The sequence below is a fragment of the Mobula hypostoma genome, chromosome X1 (genome assembly GCF_963921235.1).
Source record: "Mobula hypostoma chromosome X1, sMobHyp1.1, whole genome shotgun sequence".
Taxonomy (NCBI): domain Eukaryota; kingdom Metazoa; phylum Chordata; class Chondrichthyes; order Myliobatiformes; family Myliobatidae; genus Mobula; species Mobula hypostoma.
The window spans coordinates 28375400-28392802 of NC_086128.1; the positions used below are offsets into that span (position 1 = coordinate 28375400).

At 42.8% G+C, this 17403-nt stretch overlaps 1 protein-coding gene across 3 annotated transcripts in view; it reads right to left on the reverse strand.

The window, feature by feature from the left end:
- Nucleotides 1–15570, reverse strand: part of LOC134340530 (25-hydroxyvitamin D-1 alpha hydroxylase, mitochondrial) — a 72978-nt gene extending 57408 nt beyond the window's left edge. Inside the window, exons 1-3 of one of the 3 annotated variants that reach the window (XM_063037865.1) lie at nt 15357–15570; nt 9608–9755; nt 3434–3624 (exon numbers count right to left, since the gene is read on the reverse strand). In XM_063037865.1, coding sequence (XP_062893935.1) covers nt 3434–3624; nt 9608–9727 — 311 coding nt within the window. In that variant the 5' untranslated portion in view covers nt 9728–9755; nt 15357–15570. Of the gene's footprint in view, nt 1–3433; nt 3625–9607; nt 9869–15356 lie in introns of those variants that run through there. The other 2 variants (XM_063037864.1, XM_063037863.1) reach the window with 2 other exon arrangements.
- Between the last annotated feature and the right edge of the window lie 1833 nt (nt 15571–17403).

The window sequence follows — 17403 nt, forward strand, 5'->3', positions numbered from 1 at the left end:
CTGGAAACTGTGCCCCTCTGACCCCTTTCTGCATTTTTTTTCCCTTTTGTTTTCTCCTCCTGGTGCATTTGGCCCCCGTCATCCTCATTCTTTCATCTTTCATCTCCCTTACCCTCTGTAATTACCTGCCAGTCAAAAGCTGCTTCCACTATGCCGGTTGCTGATTGGCCCCTTCGAAGGATATAGTCACTCCCTCCCATTGGCTGGTTTACACACCACGGCACTGGCTTCTAGTTTTGGGCACCCAACGGGTATAAGAAGAGTGTGGGCAAGATGCTCTGTCTCTTTTCACTACAGGTTCCCCTTCAGACTGGGTCATGACCAGGATTGAAGGACCATTGGTGAGGGAGTGCTACAGAAAGGAGGGCCTGTGTGCACACTTAGATAAGTACCTGTTTGTTGAATGTTTATTGTTGTAGTTGTGTAACTTGGGGGGAACTTAACGAAGTACCTGCTTGAGTTAGAACTATTACTGAATGTTTAGTATCATAGTTTTATAACTTAGAGGGCTTAGATAGGAACTTATTGACTTAGATGCTTTCACTTAAGAGTATTTCACTACTTGCTTGTTTACTCGCTTAACATGTTTACTCGTGACCAGTGTCTCCTGTCCCATGTACTGAATTCGCGAATCTCCTTCCCTGTAACTCCCTTTCCATCCACCTATTACCCACCATTTCCCCTCCCCACCCCCTCCCTTTATTCCATAGTCTACTCTCCTCCATCAGATTCCACCTTCTTCAGTGCTTTGTCACTTCCACCATCACCTCCCAGTTTTTGACATCATTCCTACCCTCATCTATTTATCAACTCCCTCACCAAGATCTGCCTATCACCTGTCATACTCCAATGAAGAGTCTCAATCCAGAATGTCAACTTTCCATCTCCGCTTGACAGATGCTGCCTGACCTGCTGATTTCCTCCAGCTTTGTGTGCTGTTACAGAGGTGTTGTCACCATTGTGTAGCAGGAAACATGGCAGCCAATTTTGCATACAGCAAGTCCCACAAACAATGACAACCAGCAAATCTGCTGTACCAATTGCGGCCATTTCCTATATTTCCTTGCAACATAAAAGGAAGCCAATGCTGGTTCACAAAGTAATCATATTTCCGCAGCAATTATTCTTGTAACCTATTTTCCCTGTATTGCTATCAGCTCCTCCAAAACTGCACAGAAAAGACAATTAACCCACCTATCTGCACATCTTTGGAATGTGGGAGAAACTGGAGCATAGAATATTACAACACAGTACAGGCCCTTCAGCCTGCGATATTGTGCTCGTCTGGTTGTGTTTTTACTAATATTCTATATGTGCCAGTACATGCAAGAACTGGGTCTCTAAGCCGTCGTATCACCTAGCGGGCATTGGCCGTCTGGGGCAGTTAAGAGATGACCTCGGTGGGTTGGGAAGTCTGGACTATATACATGCATATTCTGGGTTGTTGTATTTTTACTAATATTCTATATGTGCTTGTATTTGTAAGGACTGGACCTCAAAGCTGTGGCGTTACCTAGAAGGTGTCGGGGCAACTCGACAGATAATATCGGTGGGCTGGGCAGTCTGGACTATGTACATGCATATTCTGTGTGGTTGCATTTTATTGATATTCTATATGGATTAATTGAGTTGTATGTGTGAGGGCTGGGCATCTAGTCATGGTGCTGCGGGGGTGGAGGCAGGGGGAGCTGTCGGGACTCCATTATTCCATGAATGGGTTCTTGTGTGTGAGTGTTGGTGCTGTGTTTTGCATCTTGACCCCGGAGTAACACTGTTTCATTTGGCTGTATTCATGTATGGTAGAATGACAATTAAACTCAAATTGAGCTGAAATGAATTAACCTCCTCGAAGATTAACCTAACCACTCCCTTCCACATAACCTTCCATTTTTCTTTAATCCATGTGCCTATCTAAGAGTCTCTTAAATATCCTCTATTACCACCCTTGGCAGCACACTCCATCAAGCCATCTCTCATCCTCCTTCACTCCAAGAGAGAAACCCTAGCTTGCTCAACCTGACTTCAAAAGTCACGCTCTCTAATCCAGGCAGCGTCCCAGTAAATCTCCTTTATATGCTTTCTAAGCTTTCATATCCTCCCTATAATGAGGCAACCAGAACTGAACACAATACTCTTTAAGTGTGGTCTAACCAGAGTTTTGCAGAGCTGCAACATTACCTCACAGCTCTTGAACCCAACACCCCCTCTCCCCCCAAACTAATGAAGGCCAACACCTCATAGGCCTTCTTAACCAGTCTTGAGCATCTGTGGGAAACACCCGGGAACGTGCAGACTCCATGCACAGGCAGTGCCAGAGGCTGGGATTGATCCTGGGTCACTGGAGCTGTGAACCAGCAGCTTCACCAGCTGTGCTGCCAATGTGTTCAAGGGGGAAGATAAACACCAGGTGGAGCCGGTCACTTCCGGAAGTCACAGCTGTGGGATGCATTGTGGCCATTGAGAGGGCAGACAGGTTGTCAATTTAACAGCTCATCTGAAAGTCCAGTTCTTATGCTGGGCCATGATTGTAACATTGCACCTGAATGAAGGTTAGCATAGTGACCACCGACTCGAGTCCCCAGCATCGACCCTTATCCTTCTGTGACCCTTTTGCGGATGACACAACACCCCTCTGAGTGATCTCAGCACAAACAATGATCTGTGCAAATTTACTGATGGGCACCTTGTCCGGGGCAGCATGGTAGTGCAATGCTTTACAGAGTGAACAATTGATAGATCATCATTCAATTCCCTCTGCTGTTTGTAAGGAGTTTGTACGTTCTCCCTGTGACTGTGTGGGTTTCCTCCACGTGCTTCAGTTTCCTCCCAAATTCCAAAGATGAACAGTTAGGGTTAGTAAGTTGTGAACACGCTATGTAGGTGCTGGAAGCATGAAGACAGTTGTAGGCTGCCCTCAGCACATGCTCGGACTGTGTTGGTCGTTGACACAAATGACACATTTCACTGTTTGCTTCAATGTACAAATAAAGCTAATCTTTCATTAGGTCCCTAGATGACCCTTTGTGTACCAGCAGCTGCATTGTGCACAGCAAGATCTCACTTGGGAGTTGGAGAAGAGAATGGAGACAACAGAACATTGAGAAATTAAAAAAAGAAACAGCAGATGCTAGAATTCTGAAATGAAAACTGGAATCCCTTTGGATCTGTGGAGAAAGAATCAGTCATCAATCCAATATGTTAACTCTGTTTCTCCCTCCACAGGTCTTGCTGAGTGTTTGCAACAACTTCAGTTGTTGCTGCAGAATATTTGTGAAGACATTGGAATGCTCTCCACCACCTACCCTGCTCCTAATTGACCAATGGGACAGGAGACAGGCCTGGGGTTTAACTCCTCCTGTAAGTAGGTACGGAGACATACACTCACCATCGGCAGCCATTGCATGCAGGCACACACCCGCAGTGGTCTACTCACGCAGTGAGGAGCCCATACGCGTGCCCTCTGTGTTGTCTGTAGTCTTTCCAAGATGATAAGTCTGATCGGACTGGGTGCTGGCCTTCCTGCCGCAAGACTTGTTCAATTAACACTGGATCTGCAACGTGTACAGTGAGGATAGGACCAAAATGGGCTTTCCACACTGGCCCATACTTCGCCTTGCCCTCGAGCTGTTAAACAAGATGGTAAAGTGGCTGAAGGCATTTGCATGGTAACCCTTTTACCCTTAACTTTTTAGTTCAGCCTGAATCAGAGCACCTTAAAGGAAAAATCTATTTCAAAAGGTGATCTGAAGCAAACTGACTTACACAGCACAGCATAGTCTACTTCATCCAAATCAGCCCAACCCACAGACCAGGCCATGTATCTCAAAGTCAGTAGCTGACTGAACTTTGATGTACTTAAAAAAACATTGGTTGGACATCCATTGATAGTTGATAGTTGAAGATTTATTTTCCCAAAAATATACTTTATTCACAATATATACAGTAAATATAGTCAGGCCATCTACATTCATTGAAACCAGCCCTTGGAACACAACAGTACAGCACAGGAACAGGTGCTTTGTGTCTAAACTAGTAATTAAACACCTAACTAAACTAATCCCTTCTGCTTGCACATTGTCCATATTCCTCCACTCCCTGCACATTCATATACAGTACCCTATCTAAGAGTCTCTTAAACACCTCTGTTATATTTCTGGTGTATCACAGGAACCAGCCTCCCCTCCATAGACTCTGTCTATACTTTTCACTGCTTCACTAAAGCAGCCAGATAATCAAAGACCCCAGCCGCTATGGACATTGCTGCTTCTTCCCTCTCCATCGGGCAGAAGGTATAAAAGCCTAAATGAAAACAAGTACCAACAGGCTCAAGGACAGCTTCTATCCCACTGTCATCAGACTCTTGTATGATAAGATGGACTTGGCCTCACAATCTACCTCAATGTGATCTTGCACTTTATCTGCTCTTTTTACCTCCTCTTTTTCAGTAGATTTTAAACTTTATTCTGCATTGTTATTGTTTTACCTTATTCAAGCTCAATACACTGTGTAATGATCTGATCTTTTCACTGTACCACAGTACATATGACAAAAATAAACCAATTCCAATACCTCCACCACCACGCCTGGCAGAGTGCCCCAGGAACCCACCGCTCTCTGTGTAAAAAAAAACTTGCCACACATATCTCCTTTGAACTCACCTTCCTCCCATCTTAAGTATACTCTATGTCCTCTAGTATTAGCCACTTCGACCCTGGGAAAAAGATACTGGCTGTCTTTCGTAATCTTAGAAGAAGAAGAAAGCCCTTAACTCCGAGTGGAGTCATCGGGACACTGTCATGACGGCATTTTTTTTAGCAGGCTTTCTTATTTTTACAAGGCCGAGTTGCTAGCTCGACGTTCAACCCAGCACGGATAGAAAGCGTGCAAGAGAGCCAGCTGGATTCGAACTCGGGAGCCTTCGCTCCGAAGTCCGGCGCTGATGCCACTACGCCACCAGCCGGCATCTTTCATAATCTTATGCCTCTCATAATTTTATAAACCTATATCAGGTCTCCCCACAAGCTTCCAATGTTCTGGAATAAACAGCCCAAGTTTGTCTTACCTGTCCTTATAACACGTGCCCTTGAATTCAGTCAGCATCCCTCTTCTATACTAATTCAATACATTCTCTTACAGAAGGTCAACACCATTTTTCTCTTAAACATTGCACCAGTGAAGTGTTAGGCTGCTACATAGGTCAATGTTCAAGAACAGAAGGGCCCTAGTCTCTGACCCAACAATGCCTTGGGAGAATCTTCAGCAGGTCAGGAGAGCAGCTCACTATCACCTTTTTGCTGGGGGTGAATAGTGTGGCATTCCCAGAATGGATAAAGACAGAAAACACTTGTGAATATTCTAGTTTTACTCAGATTATAGGGGAAAGAATTTACAGGTGCTTAAAGTAGAGTTAAATGGTTGATTTATGTAAAGAGTCCTTGACAGAATAGTTAGAGGATTAATGAGGTGAGGTGAGGAGCTTCCCGTTCGAACACCAGGAACCACATTTTCTAGCCAGTACTGTTCCCATACCAATATTGCATGGAGCCATGTTACATTTTTCTGGGAAATTCTTGATGCAAGGATTTGAAGGAGACCATTTGTTCAGGAACAACACTGCCTTGACAACAACATAGGATTATATCGGATATGCACCATTCAGACCCATAAATCTATTTGAGGCTGCACTTGATCCTCCTCCTGCCTTCATCTAAATCTATCAGCTTGACCCTCTGTCCCCTTCCTCCTCATGTGTATCCATACTATTCACTTCAATCACTGTTCTCCCCGTGATCGCATAGGTTCCCTCCGGGTGCTCTGGTTTCCTCCTACATTTCGGGTTAGGGTTAGTCAGTTGTGGGCATGCTACATTAGCACTGGAACCATGGCAACACTTGCAGTCTCACCCTCACTGGTCATTGATACAAAAGGCGCATTTCACTGTATGTTTTTGTTGTGATATTTTGACGTACATGTGACAAATAAAGTTAATTTCTGAATTACCCATCCTGTAAAAGCAACCAATTTGAGGACTCTGGATCATGTCCTTTCTGACCGTCCAAAGGCCTAGAGACACTCAGAGACAGAAGTTCAAATCTCACCATGGAATTTAACTCATTGAACTAAATCAATCCAGGATTTAAGAAAAAAATGCCAATCTCTCTTATTCATGTAATTCAGAGAAGGAAATCTACTATCTGGTCTCTATGTGATATCAGACCCAACAAAAATGTGGTTGCTTATTGACTGCCCTCTGAAAGTGCCTAGCAAACTATCCAGTTGAAGAAGCAATTAAGGGATAGGCTTTAGTAAAAAAAAAACAGTCTTGGGCAAATCAAGAAGACTGAACACAATTAAATACCCAGGAACTGATGATCTGCAGCTCAAGATTTTGGCTATGGGGATAGAGGGTGCTCTGCTTGTCCTCTTTCAAAATTCCACAGATTGTAGAACAGGTCCTCCAGATTGAAAAATAGCAACAGGTCATTTTCATCTGAAACACTGTATTCAGGTCTGGTCTCCATACCTGAAAAAGGATATACTTGCAATAGAAAAGGAAAGGTATGTCACATCCAGGGTTTCTCTGGTTAACAGACGATTTCCCTCCATGCCTCTCTAACGTAGTGGGGAATCGCATACGAGGCAAGTTACAGCAGTGGTTTGCCATCTCCCATTGCCTTCTGCCGGGTGAGTTTCCAAAGAAAGTCACCAGCTTGTAACCCAGCATGGATGGAAAGCGTGCAGGGAAGCCGGCTAGCTGGATTCAAACCCGGAACCTTTTGTCCCAAAGTCCGACGCTGATGCCACGACGCCACCAGCCAGGTCACTTGCCATAGAGAGAAGTAAAATTCACTTGATTATTTCTTGGGACGGAGTGTTTGTCATCTGAGGAAAGATTGTGCAGACTGGGCTTACTATACTGGTGTGGCATGGTAGCACAGTGGTTAGCATAACACTTTACAGTATCAGCGACCGGGGCTCAATTCCTGTCACTGTCTGTAAGGAGACAGGAATTCACCTTTTCCCCGTGACTGCAAGTGCTCTGGTTTCCTCCCAAAGTCCAAAGACGTACTGGTTGATAGGCTAATTGAACATTATAAATTGTCCTGTGATTAGGCTAGGGTTAAATAGGGGATTGCTGCATGACTTTAAGGACCGGAAGGGCCTATCCCATGCTGTATTTCAATAAATAAATAAACTCTGGAATTTAAATGGATGTGAATTTTACTGAAACATGTAAAATTGTTATGGGGCTTTAGGGAATAGATGCAAGAATGGCAATTCCCTTGTTTGGGGTGTCCAGAATCAGGGTTCAGTCTCAGAATAGTCAGCCATGCAGAAAAGGATGGGAGGAAATTTCTTCAGCCAGAGAGTGCTCGACAAGGTTTGTCCTCAGCCTCCTACTCTTTTCACTGTACACTCACGACCATATGGTCAGATTCTGCTCTAATTCCAGCTATGAGTTTGCAGTTACTGCATTAGTGGGCCACATCTCAAATAATGATGAGTTGAATCACAAGAAGATAGAGAGTTAATAACATGGTATCATGACAACAACCTTTCCCTCAATGTTAACAAAACAAAAGAGATGGTCATTGACTTCTGAAAGCTGGGCAGTGCACATGCTCCCGTGTACATCAACAGCAGTTGAGATTGAGAGGGTTGAGAGCTTCAAGTTCCTCAGAGTGAATATTATCAGTAGCTTGTCCTGGTCTAACCACAACCAAGAGCTTCTTCAGGAAGCTAAAAAAAAAGGCATGTCCCCACTGACTCTTACCAATTTTTATCTACAGTACTATGCAAAAGTCTGAAGCACATACTGTATATATAGCTAGGGTGCCTAAGACTTTTGCACAGTACTGTATGCACCATAGAAAGCATCCTATTTTGATGCATTAGAGCTTGGTATGGCAACTGCTCTGCATGTGACCACCAGATAGAATGGACATGGAGAGGATGTTTCCAATAGTGGGAGAATCAGAATATAAGGACATCCCTTTAAAACAGATAAGGAGGCCAAGTCATTGGGTATACTTAAAGTGGAAGTTGATAGGTTCTTGATTAGTAAGGGTGTCAAAGATAACAGGGAGAAGGCAGGAGAATGGGGTTGAGAAGATTAATAAATCAGCCATGATTGAATGGCAGAACAGACTCGATGGGTTGAATGGCTTAATTCTGTTCTTATGTCTTATGGTCTTATACTTAAGACAACATCATCAAAGACCCCACCCACCTCAGACATTCTCTCTTCTCCGTCTCCCATCGGGCAGAAGCTACAAAAGCCTGAAAGTACACAGCACCAGGCTCAAGGACAGATTCTATCCCACTGTTTTAAGATTATCAAATAGTTCCCTAGTATGATGAATTGGAGTCCTGACCTCACAATCTACTTCATTATGATCCTACCTTTTACTGTTTACCTGCACTGAACTTCCTCAGTAACTGTTGCACTCTGTTCAGACATTCAGACACTACAGCATAGAAGCAGACTTTGGCCCTTCAGCCTTTCTAGTCCATGCTGAACTATTAGTCTGTTTAGGATTACTATTGCTATTGCTTTTCCTTGTTCTACCTCAATGCATTGTGTAATGATCTGATCTGTATGGACAGTACACAAGACAAGCATTTCACTGTATCCCAATACATGTGATAATAATATACCAATTTTAATTCTTTTGGAATTCTGTACTCAAGAGGCTCAGTCACTGAAAGGGAGAAAGTGATAAACTTCTCTATATTAAGGGAATAAAGGGATATGGTCTTACTGCAGAAAATGATTTAGAAGAGGCAATGAGATTATAGATCACTAATTATCTCATCAAATGAGAGAACAGCCATAAGAGACCAAGTGGCTTGGTCAGGATCAGAATAAATAAGTCCCATGTTATCTGCACTCAGAATCAGAGGGGAGGCAATGAAGTCACACTCAGGCTGTTGTTGTTCCTTTCCACACCTTGTGGCACATCGGGCAGCAATCTTGCCGTTTCTTTAGCATTTTTGCAAACTCAGAAGAACAAAGAGTTTTCACAGAGGTACACCATTTTATGAAGAGGGACATGGAAAGTTCTTGAAGAGAGCTAGCACTGGCACAATGGGCTGAACAGCTTCCTCCTGTGCTGTACTGCATGATTGCAAGTTCAGTTAGTATGAACTACTATGAACTAATAACACAGTCAAGGCTCTGATATCCTGGGACGAAGTTGTGTAATTATACAAGGAGATCCTTTTGAAGTCAGTCATATGGGAACATTTTAAAAGAAGTTAATAGTTACCTATATGCAAATTTTCTTAAATGTTTTGTATTTCAAACTAGACAGAGACATAAACAGTTTCCAAAAAACAGTATAAATTTTGTTTAAAAGTTACCCTTTGATGGACCCAAATCTCTGCCTCCAAGTTTTAGAGAAACACACAGGAATTTTTGTTCTGTATAGCATCGAAATTTCCATTTTCGCCCAAAAGAAAAATTCTAGAAGCAAAATGCTAAAATTCTGGAAATAAGAATAGAACATGCTGGAAATACTCAGCAATTCAGTCAGTATCCAATAGTCATGGTATTGCCATCCGGACTAGATGCGTTTATAATTACTTTAGAACACTTCGTTCTTACCTGCAGCTCATGTAACCTGGTCATCCCCTTATTGAAGAAAAGATCGTAGGCAAAGCGTATAGTGCTAGGACCCGGCATGTCTGCCACAGTTTTCAGCTTCTTGTGTTTTTTGACCGGCATGGGTTTCGCCACCTTCTCCACAACATACCTGCAGCTCACAGTGAAGCGGTTAGCTAGCTTTGGAAATAAAGACATAGTTCTAACCTGTTAAAACAATGCAAATATCTTCACCTTCATCCCGCTCGCTTTATATTGATAGAGCGCCGGCTGTCAAACAACACTTGGTGGCGGGGGAATAAACGGCTCAATGGACTGACCAATCAGCAGAGACGCTGCGGTCTTATCTCTCCCACTATGAACATTAATAAGTGGCCAGGCCAATCCGGAGTGGCAAGCAAGTTCTCTGTTGTTCGGTCAGATATTTCGAAGGAAACTCCAGGCACCCCAGCAAGCAGTGGCAATGATAGTTAGCGGCAAGCAAATAAACCTTGGGGATAAGATCACAGAGAAAAGAAAACGTACAACGGCTGCACACCTGCTGATTTGCAAACCAGACCGCATATATTTCTTTTTGTCTGAGTGAGAAAGCGGGAACATTTCCAGGCCAAAATTAAAACAAAATATTTCAGAACCATTAAATGTTCTCATTTGTCAGAGAAAACCCAAAGTATACGATGGAAATCTCGGAGAATAAGATTGGGTGTCTCAACACTCCCTCCTCCGTCTGTTTTATTTCATTTATGTAAAGCTGTTCGATTTTATAACTACATCGATACATTTGTTATTCTACCGAAATCATAGTTAGGATTCTGGTTCCGGGTTTCACCCGATTTGGTCTCGTATTCGCACTTCACAAGAAAGTTTCGTTCTTTCAAAGGTTTGAAAGCTGTTGATCATTTCCCCATCCTTCGCCAGAGTTAAAGGGCAAAACCACTGTGGGTTTGAAGAGCTTTGTTAGTTTTACGTTAATATTTCCCTGCTTTAAGCTAGAGGCAGGTAAATTTTGAGATCCGAAGTTCCAGATGAATTTCTTATAATTCATGGCAGAAAGAAGCTTTGGGACTGGTGAGGTTTCACGGACTGGGTGTAGCTTTAATGAGACACAAAGGCGCAGGGAAGAATGAATGGAAAATACTGAGGTTTAAAGGACGTTCCAAGACCCCATAATAACAAGTGTGCCCACTAATCGTCAGAGGACTCGGTGACACGTACTGCTCCGTGGACAGAGTACACGCAAGCATCAACAATGATGGGGCAATGTTACAAATGGAAAACTACAAGAAGAAAGCATTCGATTACAGTGTCTTGCAACACGTACCGGGATAATGTCCTGGACTGAGCAGTACACAAATTACAACAGAATCCCCTTTAGTGACATTCTGTACTGATTTCCAAATCACCAAATGAAAAAAAAATCTGCACGGATCTTGAAAGGGTCCATTCCATGAATCAGATTTCACCACAGTTTTATGCTTTGATGAGGGAGGTGGGAAAGTTCTGTCCCCTTCCACAGCCAGAATGTACCTGGTGCAGAGAAATTTATTGCTCATTCCCAATTGCCCTTGAGAGTGTAAAGAGTTCTGTTTGAACCACTGCAGCTGTGAAGGTGCTCTCAGTGTGATACAGGAAGAAAACCATAAGACAGAGGAGCAGAATCAGACTATTTGGCCCATCAGGTCTGCTCCGCCATTTCATCATGGCTGATTTATTATCCCTCTCAACCCCATTCTCCTGCCTTCTCCTTGGAACCTTTGATGCCCTGACAAATCAATAACATATTAACTTCCGCTTTTACTATACTCAGTGACCTGGTCTCCACATTTATCGCTGGCAATGAATTCCACAGATTCACCACCCTCTGGCTAAAGAAATTCCTCCTCATCTTTGTTCTAAAGGGACATCCTTTTATTATGATGCTGTGCCCTCTGGTCCTAGACTCACCCACTATGGGAAACATCCTCAGAAGAAGAGAAAATGCTGGAAATACTCAGCACGTCAGGCAGCTGCTGTGGAGAGAGAAACAGGAGCTCAGTCCGAGACCCTACATCAGAACAAGGATCTGAAATGTTAACCTTATTTCTCCTTCCACAGCTGCTATCTGCTAACTGCTAACTGTTTCCAGCATCTGCACTCTCCCCTCCCGCCCCTTTCTCACACTGATTTTAATCAGGGAGTTTCAGGATTTAGACCCAGCTACATAGGAACTGTGATACATGTCCAAGTTGGGTTGGTATACCACTTCGAGGGGAACATTCTGTGCCCAGTGCTACCCACACAAATACTCAATTTGCCCTCAATTTTGCACCCAGACTAGCTGGAGAGTTCTAATGGATTATGCAGGACTGCAAGGCATCAAAGTCCAAAAACACTGTAAATGCAAATACACATTAAATCTGCCCCTCCCCCCCCCATGAGTTTTGTCAACAATGCCACAATGACCCACAGGAAGGATTGGATTGCAGAGCTAACTAACATGATTGGAAAGCTCATGGGAGCATGAGTTGTTGAATTACTCTGACTTGTACATGGCTACTGTCAAACACTCGTTAGCTTAAGGCTTCAAGATAAATTATAGTGTCAGAAAGGGAGACTTGTATTTCTGCTGCACCTTCTATGCGCTCAGGAAGTGTAGTAAGTATTGTAAAATTGGACATAGTAAGGTCCCACAGACTGCAATGTAATAATGACTCCAGCTCTGCTTTAATGATTTGGAATAAATAGTGGTCCAAAAATTCACTATTCTTCAAAACAACATGACAGATTCTCCATACCAACCTGAGAGAGCAGGCAAAGTCTTGGTTTACATCTCCTTGGAAGGGCAGCACCTCCTCAGTGGAATTGAACATTGCACAGTGATCAGCAACCAACATATTTCTGACCTTTCTAATGATGAATTTGAAGATGGCCAGGCTTGGAACACTGTCCTGAGGGGCTCCTGCAATGATGCCCTGGGGATGAGATTACTGACAACTGCAACCACATTGTGCAAGGTATGACTTTAACTAATGGAGTGTTTTCTCCTTAGTACCCACTGACTTTGGTTTCACCATGGCTTAATGACTAGGCCAGTCATATTCACCTTTCCTCTAGATTCCAGGTGGTGATGAGGTTTGGGGCCACGTGTTCACTGGACAATATTAAATTCCATTTGTAACTCCTCAGTGAATGAACCAATCCATGCCTACAGGCAACAACCTAGACATCATTCAGGCATGGGCTGATAAATGGCAAGTGACATTTCATTGTGAAAGTATGAGGCAATGACCACCTCCAGCAGGAGGGAGTCTCACTACCCATCTTTGAATGGGTAGTTAGGATGGCATTGCCATTTTCAAGACCCCAGCCATTAATATCCTGACCAGAATCTCAACTGATACAGCCACATACTGAATATACTGTGGCTACAAGAGTCAAACAGAGGCTGGGCATCCTGTGGCAAGTGACTCACTGATGGAATATTATATTATTTACTTGTCTGGATGAGGACAACTCCATCAGCAGATCCCAAAAGAATTATTACACTTTTTAAAAGTTATTCAAGAAACTTTAGCTGTTGGAAAAATACTATAGGAATCCTGACACAAGTCCATTTTACTCATTTACGAACCTTGCCTTCTTTGAGCACTAATACTGCTTTGTATTGTAATGTTTCTTTAGTAAGCAAAGATGTAATCAGTGCTTACAAGATAATTTTGTGGCAATATTCTTAAAACTCAATTAACATCATGTCTTAATGGTCATTTTAATAATTCAGCTGATTTACAAATCTTCCAGGTTCCAAATCTAGCCTCATTTTGATATTTAAAGCAGCCACATTTTAAATTTGTTAAGTCAACAGTTAGATAGAATGAATAGTTCAACAACATTGGACTGGGCTTTATCATTAATGATCACAAAACCAGGTTGTGTACAATTATATTTTAATCACACTCCTCACCTAATTACTTGTTTTAAATACACTCAGCAAATTATAAGAAACCTTGTGTTCAGTGATAAGATTTTGTTTCTGTTTGCAGAATATATTGAATCTACGCACAGAGCTTTGTATAGATTTAGTCTTTCTGCCATACGGAATAGGCAGTCAGATCAAGCCAAGTGACACAGATTCTTATGCAAATACTTTGTATTTTCTCCACATCCCAACTCATTTAATTGTTCCAATCTGGGCAGATTACCAGGGTAGAGTTTTCTACCTAGGCTTTGTTTAACATGCAAACACAACCCATCAAGATCAATAGATGTAATCCTGCATTGTAGTCATGGTGACCAAGTCAAACAACTAACTATGCAAAAATAACTCAAAAATTCCTTTGTTCCTATTATTTCACGAATCAATATCAATAATTATAAATATGTTTGATTCCAGCTACAGAAGCTGCCATGAATTCTGCAATCCGCGATTGTGGCCCATCAGCCCTGATTTCCTCACTCTGCCATTAACGAGTGTGTCTTCAGACAGTTGGACCATTCCCCAGCACCCATCCTCCCTTACAGACACTGCCCATTCACAACACGCTGGAGGAACTCAGCAGGTCAGGCAGCATCCGTGGAAACGATCAGTCAATGTTTCGGGCCGGAACCCTTCGTCAGGACTGAAGAGGGAAGGGGCAGAGGCCCTACAAAGAAGGTGGGGGGAGGGTGGGAAGGAGAAGGCTGGTAGGTTCCAGGTGAAAAACCAGTAAGGGGAAAGATAAAGGGGTGGGGGAGGGGAAGCAGGGAGGTGATAGGCAGGAAAGGTGAAGAAGGAATAGGGGAAAACACAATGAGTAGTAGAAGGAGGCGGAACCATGAGGGAGGTGATAGGCAGCTGGGGGAGAGGGCAGAGTGAAATAGGGATAGAGGAAGGGAGGGGGAGGGAATTACCAGAAGTTGGAGAATTCTATGTTCATACCAAGGGGCTGGAGACTACCTAGACGGTATATGAGGTGTTGCTCCTCCAACCTGAGTTTAGCCTCATCATGGCGGTAGAGGAGGCCATGTATGGACATATCTGAATGGGAGTGGGAAGCAGAATTGAACTGGGTGGCTACTGGGAGATCCTGTCTGTTTTGGTGGACGGAGCGGAGGTGCTCGATGAAGTGGTCTCCCAATCTGCGTCGGGTTTCACCGATGTAGAGGAGGCCGCACCGGGAGCACCTGATGCAGTAGATGACCCTAACAGACTCACAAGTGAAGTGTTGCCTCACCTGGAAGGACTGTTTGGGGCCCTGAATGGTGGCAAGAGAGGAGGTGTAGGGACAAGTGTAGCACTTACGCTTACAGGGGTAAGTGTCAGGTGGGAGATCCATGGGGAGGGACATGTTGACCAGGGAGTCGCGGAGGGACCGATCCCTGTGGAAAGCGGAGAGGGGTGGAGAGGGAAAGATGTGCTTAGTGGTGGGGTCCTGTTGAAGGTGGCGGAAGTTGCGGAGGATAATGTGCTGGATTCGGAGGCTGGTGGGGTGGTAAATGAGGACAAGGGGAAATGGAGGAGATGCGGGTGAGGGCATCATTGATGACGGCAGAAGGGAAACCACGATCCTATGGTTCTCAAACCTATGTACCATTTTTATGTCACTATTTTCCATTGAACTTTGTGCTTAATTGTCACAATTATGTACTCAGTCACTAAATGTCTCTGTGCAATAAATCTTCCATCTTGGGTAGTAAATGAATTAATTTGTCACAGAGTCACATAACACAGAAACAGGCTTCAATCCACCATGTCCATGCCAACCATCAAGTTACTACTGATACCGATTCAACTTACCAGCACTTAATTGACAGTGTTCTATGCCTTGGTGAAACAAGTCCTTGTCCACGTACCTAGATGTTGTATGTCTCTGGCTCTGCCACCGAGTTCCAGATTCCAACTATGCTCTGGGAGTAAAATAATCCTCCTCAAATCCTCTCTAAGGCTCTTATCCCTTACCCTAAACCTATGCTCTCATATCGAGCATCAATGCTGTGGGGAAGTTTCCAACTATATACAGTATGTCACTTGTAAATTTTGTATACCTCTATCAAGTCTCCTTTCGGCCTCCTATGCTCCAAACAAAACTACCCAAATTATCCAGTCCCTCCTCATAGCTGAAAACACCCTGATGAAACTCCTCTGCAATCACATTTTTTCAACCGGAATTACACACGGTATGCCATTGAACCTAACAAATAGTTTATAAAATTGGATCACGACCTTCCTGCTCTTATGTTCAAATGACCCAAAGTTTATGTTGAGAAACTAATTTTACTTAACATGAAAGGGTTGACTTAAAAAAAAATAAATGCACAAACCATGCCATTCACTTTTTCAGTATATTTCATCCTTTGATGTGTGGGGGCATGAATTTTGTTTCTATTCCAGAGTTTGCATTCTGCTGCATCTGCTTTCTGTAACAGCAAATTCAGAGTGATAATCCACTGCTGACACCTGCAAAACTCCCATTAATTATAATATACCCATTAGCAAGCTTGATAATGAAGCAAGATTCTTGAGAGGAATCTTTCTTACAAGTGCTAATCGCTGAGATATTTTTCAGCATTGAGCTGAAATGAAGAAACATGGGGAAAAAACTGCTATGAAACTAAGCCAGCAATCTTATCGCTCAGCTATTTAGTGCCAATAGTACCAACCATAAATAAGTGAGTATTTAGCAAAATACTTCATAAACTAGCTCTTGCTCATTCAACAAGATCATGGATGATCTTCTAACTCCTCTCTGCATTGCTTGTCTTACTTTAATTTGTCTACATGTGCAAAACGTAGTTATTACTGGGCTAGTAATTTATACTTTGAGTAATATTCTTGAGACACAAGTTCAAATCCCAGCAGCACCTTTGGAAAGTAAATCCAGTTAATTAAATAAATTTTGAATTAAAAAGCAGGCTTCGGAAAAATACCTGGCAATCATGAATTGATCTGCTTCACTAATGCACCTGAGGAAATATGTTATTCTTATCCTTTCTGGCCTGTCCGTGATTTCAGACCTACTAATCAAGGTAATTTCTTTATTACTCTTGAAATAGCCCAGGAAGCCACTCAGTTCATGGGCAATAAACACCAGCCTTGAGCATTGCCCACATTCCACAAATAAATAGCAAAAAAAGATTGGTATAAAGCTTTTTTGGCCCATATTAGTAATCTTTTGTGGTAATGATCAAGTATGAACAAAAGGAATATTGCATGATACAAATCATAATTGGAATTTTACCCTTGAAAACAAATGTGGAAACACAAATCTCAGGGTATGAGTCAGGGCAAGGGCTATAGAGTGCTTTGTAAACAAGATAAAAAAAGCTTTAAAATAGAGATATTGCTTAATCTGGAGCCAATGTAGTTCACCAAGCACGTGGGTAATGGGTGAACAGGTCTCTGAGCATTAGTACACAGACAACAGAGTTTTGAATGACCTTATGTTTACAGAAAGTAAACTCTGGGTCAGAACACGGAGAACGGCCTTCTCACAAACAAGAAAAAATCTGCGGATGCTGGAAATCCAAGCAATACACATAAAGTGCTAGAGGAACTCAGTAGGCCAGGCAGCATCTATGGGGGAAAAAAAAGAGTACAGTTGACGTTTCAGTCCGAGAGTCTTCTGATACTTTGCAAGTCAAGTCACTTTTTATTGTCATTTCAACCATAACTGCTGGTACAGAACATAGTAAAAATGAGACAACGTTTTTCAGGACCATGGTGCTACATGAAACAATACAAAAACTACACTGAACTACGTAAAACAACACAGAAACTACACTAGACTACAGACCTACCCAGGACTGCATAAAGTGCACAAAACAGTGCAGGCATTACAATAAAT